At 43.4% G+C, this 13,197-nt stretch overlaps 1 protein-coding gene across 1 annotated transcript; it reads left to right on the forward strand.

Moving 5' to 3' along the window:
• The first annotated feature begins 1,594 nt into the window (after nt 1-1,594).
• On the forward strand, nt 1,595-12,695 carry GLOD5 (glyoxalase domain containing 5). The gene is made up of 6 exons (XM_068963211.1): nt 1,595-1,630; nt 2,593-2,661; nt 6,779-6,916; nt 9,691-9,846; nt 12,113-12,241; nt 12,642-12,695. The coding sequence occupies exons 1-6, from the start codon at nt 1,595-1,597 to the stop codon at nt 12,693-12,695; spliced, it is 582 nt and encodes a 193-aa protein (XP_068819312.1).
• Nucleotides 12,696-13,197: the final 502 nt, after the last annotated feature.

Consider the following 13,197-nt stretch of genomic DNA (forward strand, 5'->3'; position numbering starts at 1 on the left):
TGTCTCTGTGACCCCAAGGGTGTCCAGACACCAATGGTATGTTCTGAGATGGTACTAGATTCCTTATCACTGCTATTCCAGCATACCCTCTGTGGGTGTGAGCTGGGGTTGGTCTGCTCCTCAGCTCCCTCCAACACCATAAAGGGTCTCTTGTATCCCTATTTCCTGTCACTCTCTCCAGTGGACCATGCAGTTTCCATATCCCCCATCCCTGGCCACATGCACACACACACACCCACACCCCCAAATAGAGAGTCCCAGCCCCAGCCCCTGCAGGTCTTGTAGAAAGCAAAGGTCAAGGCAGCCTACCTCCTGCTGCAGACCCCACCCCACAGAGCCCACCCCACAGACAGCAGTGGAGTAAAGGCACCACTGATGAGAGTGAAACCTTCCAAGACCTTGTGAAACATCTAAATAAAAATTGGACACCCTCCTCGCCAGCTAGACTGTCAGGTCCATGTGGGCAGGGACATTTGTCTTATTCTCTGATGTCTCCCCAGCGCCAAGAACAGTGCTTGGTACACAGATCCCATTCATTAGGTGTCCACTGAATGAACGAACCCTTGACCCAGCAATTACACTTCTAACTCAACGTGCACACACATGCACAGAGCTGTGTGCTCAAGACTGGCAGGAGCAAACAGCTGGGAAAACCTTGTAAATGTCCATTTCTAGCCAATGATAGTTGCAGAGTAAAACAAATGGTGGGGGTTTATACTGTATCTCAGAGCACCCACCTAACATGATACAGAATGAATGGAACCTGTGTGTACCTGTGGGATGGGGATGCCTTCCACGGGACATGCTGTTGACCAGGAAAAGCAGGTGGGAGATGGTTATGGTGACTCTGCGTGTGTGTGTGTGTGTGTGTGTGTGTGTGTGTGTGTGTGTGTGTGTGTGTGTATAAGGAAACACTATAAACTGACTTCAGTGGTCATTTTTGGAGAGTGGAACTGGGGATCACCAGTATAGTTCATATACTGGATGTACTCTTGGAACCTTTTATACAAACCTATGTGGGCTGTGTACTAAGTCTCTTCAGTTGTGTCCGACTCTTTGCAACCCCATGAACTATAGCCCACCAGGCTCCTCTGTCCATGGGATTCTCCAGGCAAGAATACTAGAATGGGTTGCCATTTCCTCCTCCAGGGGATCTTCCCAAACCAAAGATCGAAACTGCATCTCTTATGTCTCCTGCATCAGCAGGTGTGATCTGTAGCACTAGTGCTACCTGGGAAGCCCATAGTGACTAGTGACTAGTGAAGTCGCTCAGTCGTGTCCGACTCTTTGCGACCCCACGGACTGTAGCCTACTAAGCTCCTCTGTCCATGGGATTTTCCAGGCAATAGTACTGGAGTGGATTGCCATTTCCTTCTCCAGTGGGAAGCCCATACAAACCTATATTCATGTGTAATTCTTCATAAAGGAAAATCTTAAGCAAAACCAATATGCACAGCACAAAGCATTTGTGTGTCTGTCTGAGTGGGTATCTAGGGTGTGTCTAGGTACAAGAATCTAAAACTCACATGCCCCAGGGGCTGGACAGGTCATTAACAAGAGAAAGGGCACTCAGCTCAGGGTAAGGTGAACAGCAATGGGGCTGATGAATGTTCCCTCTCAGCAGTGGAGGGTGAGGATGGGGTTGAGAAAGGGGTGGGAAGGGGAGGACTTCAGAGCTCACACCCCAAAAGCATTCATAAACTCACACCCTGGGACAGAGAACATTTAATAGCTTTGAGATCTTGGCTTGGAAACAGATCCATTATAAATTAGTGTAGTTATACTCTAACTCAGACTGTTCCTAACTTCATATGCCAGACATAAACTCCCAAACAGATCAAAGATCTCACACTTGGGAGACACACTCTAAATAGATCAAAGATCTCACACCCTAGAATAAAGGTCCTCCCCAAACTTCAGGATGGGTAGTTTTTCTATGTGATTACAAAGTAATCCTTAATTGTGGACTGAATGTTTGTGTCTCCCTCCCCAAATCCATGTGTTGAGGCCCCCAATGTGATATATTAGGGGCTTTAGGAAGGTATTATGGTTAGATGAAGTCATGAGGGTAAAACCCTCAAGATGGCATTAGTACCTGTATAAGAAGACACCAGAGGGACTTCCCTGGCAGTCCAGCAGTGAAGATTCTGCACTTCCATTGCAGGGGCTATGGGTTCAGTACCTGGTCAGGGAGCTTTTTAAAAAAGAAGACATTAGAAAGTTTGTTTTCTCTCTCTGCCATGTGAGGACCTGGCAAGAGGGTGGCCATCTGCAAGCCAGGAAGAGAGATGTTATCAGAACCCAACCATACTAGCACTCTGGTCTTGGACTTCTGGCCTCCAGAATGGTAAGAAAATAAATTACTGTTTCAGCTACCCTGTCTATAGTACTATATTATGGTGGCCTGAGCTGGCTAAGACACCTTAGGCTTTCACTTTCCAGGCCCTGTGTTTTTTGTCAGAGTCCTTGTACTTGCACCATCTACCTCTGTCAACACCTGCAGTCCCTAGTCAGTGGCCCTCCCATTCCTGCCCCTTGATCTGCAGGCATTGAGCCAGAGGGCTGTCTGGAGGCTGGGGCAAAGACACTTAGCCTACCACACTGCGCCATCTGCACTCCAGGCTGCCAGCCAGGATGTGGAGTTGGACTTTGGAGAAGAAGGTGAATGGGGTGGCCCCCGGGGGTCTTGGGGCACAGGTACTGGCAGTAAGGCTGAGAGTTCCCAGCTGGGCCTGGCAACCTGCTTCCCTTCTATGTGGCTGTCCCAGTGTGCTTTCATCCATTTCCCCACCCTCTTCCTTCTTCTTTCCTCTTTCAAAGACAAGCAGAGGGCAGCAGAGGGACATAGAAAGCCCCTGCTCTAACACACAGCAGACTGTCAGCAGGTCTGCAGGAGTGGGCAGCAGCTCAGCTCCGCTCCCTAGGGGCGGCTCCAGGAGCTGGTTCAGCCAGGGCCATTGGGGTGGAGCGGGACAGGGAGCAGCCAGGAAAGAGCGCTGCTTTTGAGGTTTGCTAAAAGAATTCCAAGGGCCACTGGCACCCCGAAGGAAACCTTGAAAAGGACTTTGTAGGAAGATAGAAGCTGTCCCTGTGGAGGAGGCCAGAGGGAGGCTATAGTATTTTGGACATTCTAGTTTTTATATATTTACATATATAATATACATATAGACATATATTTGGTTGTGAGAAAAAAAGTGGATTATGCTTTATGCAGTGCTTCAACAGAGCTTGACACATAGTAAGCTTAAGTGTGTTGCTTGTAGAAAGGGAATGGCACCTGCTGTTCCAAGTAAACAATGAATGTTGCCCAGACTCATGCCAGCAGCCACTGCAGCTGCCTCCCAACAATGCGTCCTGGGGGCATTTAGGAGAAATACCCTAGGTAGTTAAGTATACTGGCCCTAGGTAGTTAAGATGCATACCTGAGAAAAGATTTCAATGAGCCCAGACTCTTGCATCCTCTCATACATAGAAAAGTGCTAAAATCATTAACTTGAGAAGGCTGCTTTTTGTGATTAGCAGTAATATTTTGATGTTTGACTATATGGGTTTATTTTTTCTCAGCAAAAATTCCAGAATATCTAGAGTCCTCCCTTACCTATCTGGAGCAGCTCCTCAGAGCTATCTGAGCAGCTGTCTCCTGGGCTATTGTCCTCAGTCAAGTCCTGAAATATTACATAACTCAACAACTTTTAGGTTGTGCATTTTTCTTCAGTCATGGTTTTTAAAACCAGCCTCCCTAACCTCATCTCGAAACCCTGCATGATCTTGCCTGGCCTTCCCCTCTTCCAGTCTCACTCACTCTCGGATTCCAAGCCACATGGGCCTTCTTCCAGTTCCTCAAGAGAGCCAGCTTTGCTTATCCTTGAATTTGCAAGGATGGAGCTCCATGTCTGCAAAGCAGAACTGGGGAGTGAATATGAGCTAGTAGGGCATCGGATAATGGAAGGAGTTAGTTGAGTTGATTTCCAAATACTTATCAGATTTGGGGGATGTGGCTAAAGCAATTTAAAGCAGTGCTCAGGGAAAAATCTATAGCTCTAAATGTGTACAGATGTAAAAACTTGAAAATCAAGTACCTCAGCTTCCGTATCAGGAGTCTGGCAAAGGAACAGCAAATTGAACCCTGAGAAAGTGGAATTAAGGAAATTATAAAGAGAGCAGAAACTTGGAAAATGGGGAACATACAACAGAGAAAATTAATGTCAAAAATTGGTTCTTTGAACAGATTAAGAAATTATTAGTAAATTCTGTTTTCTCAATAAGAGAAAAAACATAAAATACCAATATCAGGACTGAAAGGGGAGTGCTATTATCAATCCTACAGACATTAAAAGGTTAATAAAATTTTTAATACATAGAACATTAGTTTCAATGAAGCTCAAATGGCAATCATTTCCCCAGTTCTATGGCTTCTGTGTTCATATGGATACTCTGTATCCATGAGGACAGTAGAACTCAAGAACTTTTCTAATGCCTCCTTTACTCATGAAAATAGAAAAGCACAGTATTTTTAAGCTGGGGCTCAAGTGAAAGCAACTGTTTAAAATGTAATGGGTTTTTTTTAATGTAATGGTTTCAAATGGAATTGAACACAGCAGAATAGAACAGAAGCCAGACTTTGTGCCAGGCACTGGGTCTAATTATTGTAGTGAAGTGAAGTAAAGTTGCTCAGTCGTGTCTGACTCTCCGACCCCATGGACTGTAGACTACCAGGCTCCTCTGTTCATGGGATTTTCCAGGCAATAGTACTGAAGTGGATTGCCATTTCCTTCTCCAGGGGATCTGCCCGACCCAGGTATCGAATCCGGGTCTTCCACATTGTAGACAGACGCTTTACCATCTGAGCCACCAGGGAAGTCCAATTATTATAGTAGATATTCATTAATTGAACAAATATTATAGAACATCTGCTAGCTGTTTGGGACACAGTGGGGAACAAAACAGAAATTTCTACGCTTATGAAGCTTATATTCTAATCAGGGAGACAGATACTAGCATGTGCAAAAGGCCCCAAGGCTAAAGGTTCAAGGATGGCCCTTATGAGGAACAGGCAAAAGGACAATGTGGCTTGGAATCCAAGAGCAATGAATGAGGGGACTTCCCTGATGGTCCAGTGCTTGAGGATCTGCCTTGCAATGTGGGGACACAGGTTCAATTCTTGATGGGGGAACTAAGATCCCACATGCCAGCAGGGCAACTATGCCCAGGCGCCTCAACTACAGAGCCCATGTACTCTGGAGCCCATGAGCCACAACGAAGGATCCCAAGTGCCATAACTAAGAACTGATGCAGTGAAAATAAATAAATAAATAGGTTGCAAAGATTGAGGGTCATAGTACGGAGAGTCTGGATTTTAACAAGATGACCACAACATCATCATCATCAACTCTTATAGCACTTGCTGTCAGGCATTGTTGTAATATTTTTTTATTTTTGGCCATACTGCCCAGCTTGTGGGATATTAGTTCCCCAACCAGGAGCCAAACCCGGGCCCCTGGCAGTGAGAGCACCAAGTCCTAACCACTGGACCACCAGGGAACTTCTCCCAACTTTTTTTTTTTTAAGCTGTTCACAACAGTTCTATAAAACACATAAAAAAATCATACCCATTTTCCAGAAATGGAAACCAAACTCTCTCGGCCCAGATAGCAAGTAAATATCAGTCTGGCTCCGCAATGTATTTTTTTAACCACTATACTCTGCAATTTATGGTGCATAGGCATCTTATAATCCTGTAGCAGATGTAATGTAAATATACAAATTACTAACAAACTCCAATCAAGAGAAAGATCTGGTGGGAGGTGTGCTGAAGGCAGGAAATGAGTGGTGGGTGGTGTGCCCTCCCCCTAGGTGTCAGTGCTGATCTGTAGGCACACATGCCCAGAAACATCACTGCATCTGAGATGCTCCCTTCTTGTCCTGTCCTCTGTGATTAACTGTGGAGTGATAAAGGAAGGGACTGAGTTTTAAATTGGCCAATAAAGGGCTTATACTCATGGAAGTGGGCCTCCTCTGTTCTTATTATTTCTTATAAAAGAGATGAATTTCAGCTCTGGGAAAACAAGGGAGAGTTTGGTTTTTGGTCTCAACTCTCCTATCTTCCAAAAACCAAACTCTCCCTTGTTCTATAAAGCAGCTTGTTTTGAAGAGTGGCCTGGGGGGTGGCAACCTGAATTCCATCATTAGCCCACTAGTAACATTATGTGGAATTGTCTTAAAAAACCAACAAATGAGTCCATTTTTAAACACGCACCTCCTTTAAAAAAAAAATTACAGGGCATTGTAGTATGGTAGTTCAGAGAAAGAATTGTGGTGATCAGCATCAACAAAATGCAATCGGTAAACTCATAAGGGATTTAAACCTGACTTAAGCTGATCACCTTTGGAGAAGGAAATAGCAACCCACTCCAGTATTCTTGCCTGGAGAATCCCATAGATAGAGGAACCTTGCAGGCTACAGTCCATGGGGTCGGAAGAGTCGGACACCACTGAGTGACTTTCACTTCACTCCTATCTTCACCTCTATCCCTCTGGAAGGAGGAAAAGAATAAGAAAACAGTGGAGGGTGGTCATGGCAGACACATGGACTCTTGTGAACCCACACATGAGCAATAAGTACTGAAGATTCCTCCCAGGACTTTCCCCTTGGAATGGGGGTAGAAGGAAGTATAGTCACTGGGGAGGTGAGGGGAAGTGGGGAGAAGGAAACACAGGAAACATGGGTGTGACCAGTGGCAGTGTGGTCTCTTTTGACTCTTTTTTTTTCTTTTTTTAGTCATGGAGGGACAACAGTCGGACCCCTTCCCTGTGTCTTATCCATAGACTTGACCACATTGTGATGACAGTAAAGAGACTCAAAGACACCACTATGTTTTATTCCAAGATCCTGGGCATGGAGGTCATGACTTTTGAGGTAACAACTTCCCCAAATTCCAAACTGCAGCTGGGGTAAAATTTGATTATACTATTTTAAAAAGTAGCCTAAAACTCCAAAACACACACACACAATTTAAAAATTTAAAAAGGACCAGTGGAGGAGATTCCTAACTCTGAATAGTGGGACTTCACTATTCAGTGAATAAAGGGAGGGAAGGGAGGGAGGAAATAACCAAAGAATAATGTGAGAGATCTTTCCAGTCCTTATATGGAGAGTTAACTGAGTATCCAGCATGTTTACACCTAGATATGTTCCTAAGAAATTATAGAACATCAAAATAAATACAAAGCTCCTAGAAGTTTTCAGAGAGGTTAAAAAGTAGTTCAACTACAGAAGAAAAGGAAATGTAGACTTCAGATTTCCCAAGAGTCAGAGACCAGAAGACAACAGAATAACAACTTCAAGATTCTGAGGGAAAACATTTCAACCTAGAATTCTATGACCAGACAAATTATTAATCAAGGTGGGTGTAGAATAAAACATTCTTAGACATATTAAGAAAAAGACTCAGAAACTTGGCCTACTTGCTTTCAAAATTACTTGAGAATATGTTATCAAAATGAGTGATTAATCCAGGAATAAGACATCAAAGTCAGGAAACAGTGGATTCTAAGAGGAAGATCCAGAAAGATACCTAGAACACAATCAGTCCAGTTTGGGTCAGGAAAACGAATGTCCCCAAGAAAAACGGATCCAAGGTAAAAAGGTTTCCAGAGATTGAATACAATCCTTGAGAATTTGGAACAACTCCCAATGTGGGAGATGCAGAGACACTGATTGCCTTCAATGGAAAGGGCCCATGAATGGCAAACAGAGTAAAAAAAATGTAAAATTAACATGGAATGTGTGCTCTATGGTGTGTGCTTGGTCTCTCAGTTGTGTCCAACTCTACAACCCTATGGACTGTAGCCCGCCAGGCCTCTCTGCCCATAGAATTCTCCAGACAAGAATATTGGAGTAGGGTGCCATTTCCTACTCCAGGAGATCTTCCCAACTCAGGGGTTGGACCCGAGTCTCTTGGATCTCCTGAACTTCCAGATGGATTCTTTACTACTAGCACCACCTGGGAAGCTCCAACATCGAATGTCATGCATAAAAATAGAATTATGCAGTATCAGACTGGATTTATACACAGCAAGATGGACGGGTCTTAAAAAGATCATGCTGAACGAAAAATGGCAAAGCCAAATCATGTCCATAGCACAATACCACTTATAACATACACACATAAAACAATAATACACCTTTTACAATAACTTATGAAAACCAAAGAATGAACATCAAACACATTTTAATCATTGCCTATGTTGGGGACAGGAATGAAGACTGGAGATAAAGAGATTAAGTATATAAATAAAACTAGAGAAGGGCCTTGCATGCATCAACAATAATAGGCATATGAGGCCTCAGCCCTTGGTATCTGGACACACTGGAGTGAAATTTTAGTACATCTAGGATCAAGAAAAGTCTTAAAAGCTGCAAGAGTGGAGGGTGGATGCATCATATCTAAAAGAAATGAAAACAGATTAACATCAGACGTCTTATCAGCAATACCAGATTCAGGAAGACAATGAAGCCACATATAAAAGGCTATGGGAAAATAACCTACAATCTCAAGTTCTATACTCAGCTGAACTATCATTCAAGTGAAATAAAGTCATTTTCTGATAGAATGAATGTAGTATCAGCCATGGTGATATCAAGGGAGTATAAAAGTGATTTTTTTTTTAATGGAAGAAGTCTCATCCTCCGGCTCAACCAGAACACATGCATACAGATTCTTTTCTGTGTGGTGTCTATGGAGTAGGGGAAATAGTTTTATGAAAAATTAAAATATTTTGCCATTAAATACATAAATAAATAAAAATGGCAGAAGTTGACAGGCACAGGAGAAAGAGGCAAGATGAAGACATACTTGGGTATCTCTTAGGTCAATGAGATACTATGTTCATCCATCAAAACATTAAGGTGCAAGTGGGTTATTTTTAAATTGTAAAGGAATCAAAAGAGGAGCTAAAACTGATGACATAATACTATTGGGAGGGGTAGTATTGTGGATGAGCTAAATTCTCATTTATCATAGCAGGAAAAAGATAGAAAATGTCTGAAGTTGCCAAATCAAGAAATAGTGGCACGTCAGTTAGGGACTGTGTTTGGAGGCATGTGGGAGAAAACTTAACTGGGTTAAGCTAAGTGGGCTAAATAAAATAGAGTTTTCTCTTTCTCTCATTCAACAATCAGTCTAGAGGTAGGCAGGCAGGGTGTGGGCAGTGGCTGAAAGGAGGAAATGAGTAGGCAAAAAGCGTCAGCTCAGTGGGGTGGGAAGGTTTTCAGAAGCATGGCTCAGAGCCTCTGCTAACATTTCATTGTCCAGCCTTCCATGGCTGCCCAGCAATGAATGCTGGGAAATGCAGGTTTTTAAAGCTGGGTGCACAATAGACCCCACTAAAACTTGGGTTGTATTTAAAAGAAAAAGGGGAGAAATTTATATAAAGCAGGCAGATTATAGTCTCTGCCATGGATAGTATCAACATATTATTTGCAGGTATGGAAATAATTTCCAGAAGAAACACATACACACATTGAAAGCATTTGCCTCTAGGGAACAAGATAAGAGTGGGTACCAAGTGGCTATTTTTCATCAAAGCCTTGTTCTATTTCTTTTTTTAACCTTGTTGGGGTAGATAGGGGGCTGTGCCTCACACTCACCTTGGAGGTTTAGTTCCAGGTTGTTTTCTCCCCCCATATAGGGAGACCAGAAAGCATTGTGTTTTGGAGACCAGAAATTTAACCTCCACGAGGTGGGAAAGGAATTTGAATCCAAAGCCACTCACCTGGTCCCCAGCTCCCTGGATATATGCCTGATCACAAAGATGCATTTGGAGGAAATGGTCCAGTGCCTCAAGGTGAGTCAAACTTCCATCTTCTTTTGAGAAAGCTGCTACAGATGCAATGAAAACAAAAGCATGACTCAAATTTCAGACATAACAGGTTTCATCACATCCATATAAGGTTTGCACACCATTGTTTACTCATTATCATGGACATAATTTTCCCCATAAACAAATGTATTTTAAAAGAAAACTTTATATCACCCTTGTGGAAAACAGTATACCTAAACTCTATTTATATAAATACATTTGTGTAAAAAGAAAATGTTCAACCAAGTAAGTGGAAATCCATCATATCTTGGCATAAAGGGGAGGCATTTATAAAAACAAACAGCTGTAAAAGCATCACTGTGTCATTAGATTCTAGCCACTTCTGCTTCCCCCAATCTCTGGGCTTGACAAAGTTAGGTTGGTTAGAGAGGTATCAAGGACTTCGCATCCACCAGACACTTTCTTCTTGGTATAATCAGAAGGATTGAAAGAGGACTGAACAGGGAATAATTTCTGACTCACTGTAATTTTTTTTTACTCACTGTAATTTAATTTAGTATCCTTGTAATACTTAAGATGATTTCATGTAAAGGGGACATTGGTTCTCCTTTTGGGGAACAAAGATTGAGGTATTAAATATATTTTGTGCAAATTGACCTGGACTCTTTTGGAAAATATCAGTGAAAAAGTCTGGCTTGGAAGTAAAGTGGGTAAAGCACAGGGGTTAAGGGTATGGACTTTGGCCCAGACTTGCCTGGGTTTGAATTCTGACTCTGCCACTTACTAGGCACATTATCATCCCCATTTGATGGATGAGGAAACTGAGGTGCTGAGCAGTTAGGTACTCTGCCGGGAGCCAGTGTGAGGAATCCCGCCCGTGACAAGGTCATGAGGAAGGAAGCTGACATACGCAAGGCGTGCTCAGACTTCAGGGGCCCCTCTGGAAATTCCTAAGCATGTACCCCAACAAAAATCTGCCGGTTTTTGTGCTCTGCTTTTCCACTCTTCTGACATTCTCTGGGAAAAGTCAATTCAGGGCTTTAGTCTTCTGCATTTGAAAGAGTGTTTCAATCCAAAAACCCCTCTGATGGCTTTTTAGCCTGCCTGCAGGACTCGTACAGCTGCGCGTGTGATTGTTTGAGGCCTCCTGACCGCAGGAGGCACAGGAAGCTTAAAACATCCTAGGAATGTAGGGGCTTCTGAGGAGTCAAAGTCATTAGAATAGGACTGATTAAAAGTTTCATTTGTTGAGTCAATACTTGCTGCCAAATTTTCATATCCTTTATTTGTAGATATAGTTGGTATATAGAAAAACAAGTAGTAGACCTGGTATTAGCAACATTAGATCTTTGAGTTAAGTACCTTCTTTGTTATAACCCACTGCACCTTTGTTCTATAGAGATGTAACTTTAGCGCTTTAAGGAGATGTAGATTAAAGAAAAACACTTCAGGGGAAACAAAATTAACATTCATTAAGGAAGAGAGCCAAAAAAGTGTTAACAAGCCTCTTGGCCAGAAGATAATGTAAATCACCTGAGACCTTTTGTATACAAAATGATATACAGAAAGAGTCTGGGCTGCGAACGCTACATAATTTTGTGCTACCCATTGATCTCCATGTTTTATCAAAAGTATAAAAGGCCTTCTGAACAATAAAGGATTGGACCAGTTTCTCGGACTAGTCTCTCGGCCTGGTTTCTTGGGAATCTGGCTCCCCCCCCCCCCCCCCCGTGTCTCTCTCTCTTCTTCTTCTCTCCCTTTCCCTCCCTCTGCTCTTTAATTTCAGGCTGAATTTCCACCTGGGGCGCGGAGGGCCGCCAGGTCTACTTACTTGCCCTGGCTGTTAAGACCCACGAAAGGGAGCCTAAGGCGTGGCACCCTTAGATATTCAAGCGAGCGCCGGTGGCCCAACGTAGATGGTGCAAGCTCCTTGTCTGGAACTTTATTGGCTTTCCGCGTAAACCAAGCTATTCAGCCCTCTTCCTCCACTTAATCTCCCTACTACACTGTTTCTTCCTAATCTAATCTTACATCAATCAATAAATAAGTTTTTCTCACGCCAACGCCGTCCACCCTTCGAATTCCCTGGATCCACCGGGGCTGGACCCCGGCAGTACTCTGCTTGAGGTCATACAGCTGTTACATAGCTGGAACAGAGTGAGGGAGAGGAGAATGGTAGGAGATGAAGTGTGAAAGATACAGGGGTGTTCTAGGCCATGGTAAAGAATGAAATTTTGGTCTCAAACATGGTCTGTGAATGAATGATTTTTGTTCTCTCCTCCCACTTCAGACTTGTGATGTCATTGAGGAGGGTCCAGTCCCCAGAACAGGGGCAAAAGGGCCCATTATGTCCATCTACCTCCAATACCCTGACAGAAACCTGACTGAGGGGTCCCAACTATATCTCCTCATGATGGAGGTTAGGTCTCTGCCATTCTATCCCCTGCCATGTCACCCCTCCCTTCCTTCCTGCAAACCCTCACCCAGGTCCAGAAACCTCTAAGGACTGAGGACTCAGGCACTTTATGCATTTTTCTGGGCAATCTGAAGTGGGTTTGGGACCAACATGTCTGAGAGTCCCCTATCCAAGCTGCCCCAATAAATAACTTTCAATTAACATGAGCTCTTTATTATTACTGTCTCAGCATTATATATGGCTGTTTTTCTAGAACATAAGGTCTCTGAGCTATTTGGGGGTCAGTGGCCAGGGGGTATGACATCTCTGAGGACCAAATTCAGGGTCATCAGCTTGGGATTCAAGGCCCCTGATAGATTTCTCCTTGTCAGTGAGCTTACCCTTTTCATCCTTTTTGATTCAGCTCACTCCAGCCAGGTGCTACCTGATGTTTATTCCACCCAACTGGTTTGACTGAACTCCAAGATCTCTGCAATTCCCATGGGGCCTTCAAGGGCCAGCCCAGATAATACTACCTCCTCCTAGAGCACCTTAGCTGGTTTCAGCCCTGCAGAATGTGGCACTTTCTACATTTGGATCTGGCAGGTTCAGACTCATCTCAGCTGAGGCTCTGCTCCAAACAAGAGGAGACAGATGGGACAAGAACAAATTTTCTCTGTTTCTGTCCTCTTCCCCTACCATTTACTGATTCAGTCAATCAATAAACATACATTGAACACCTACTGTGTGCTTGGGCCTGTTCCAGGCATTGGAAAGACATTGTTGAACAGAAGAGATAAGCTTATCTATGTTTGTGGAGCTGCCATTCTGGTGGGAGAGACAGAAAAGAAACAAAATTAAGTAAGGAAAATATCAAGTGTGTTAGAGGATGATAGGTGCTTTGGGAAAGTGGCAACAGATTAAAAAAAAAACTGAAGCATTTTCCAATATGTAATAGGATGGTCAGGGAAACCTCACTG

The sequence above is a fragment of the Capricornis sumatraensis genome, chromosome X (genome assembly GCF_032405125.1).
Source record: "Capricornis sumatraensis isolate serow.1 chromosome X, serow.2, whole genome shotgun sequence".
Lineage (NCBI taxonomy): Eukaryota > Metazoa > Chordata > Mammalia > Artiodactyla > Bovidae > Capricornis > Capricornis sumatraensis.

Bases quoted from the DNA above. Each gene is read 5' to 3' on its own strand.
- GLOD5 (XM_068963211.1), top strand. From the start codon at position 1,595: ATGGGGCTGATGAATGTTCCCTCTCAGCAGTGGAGG. The intron at 2,662-6,778 runs GTGAATGGGGTG...TTCTTTTTTTAG, and splicing joins GTTGGACTTTGGAGAAGAAG to TCATGGAGGGACAACAGTCG. The intron at 9,847-12,112 runs GTGAGTCAAACT...CTCCCACTTCAG, and splicing joins AAATGGTCCAGTGCCTCAAG to ACTTGTGATGTCATTGAGGA.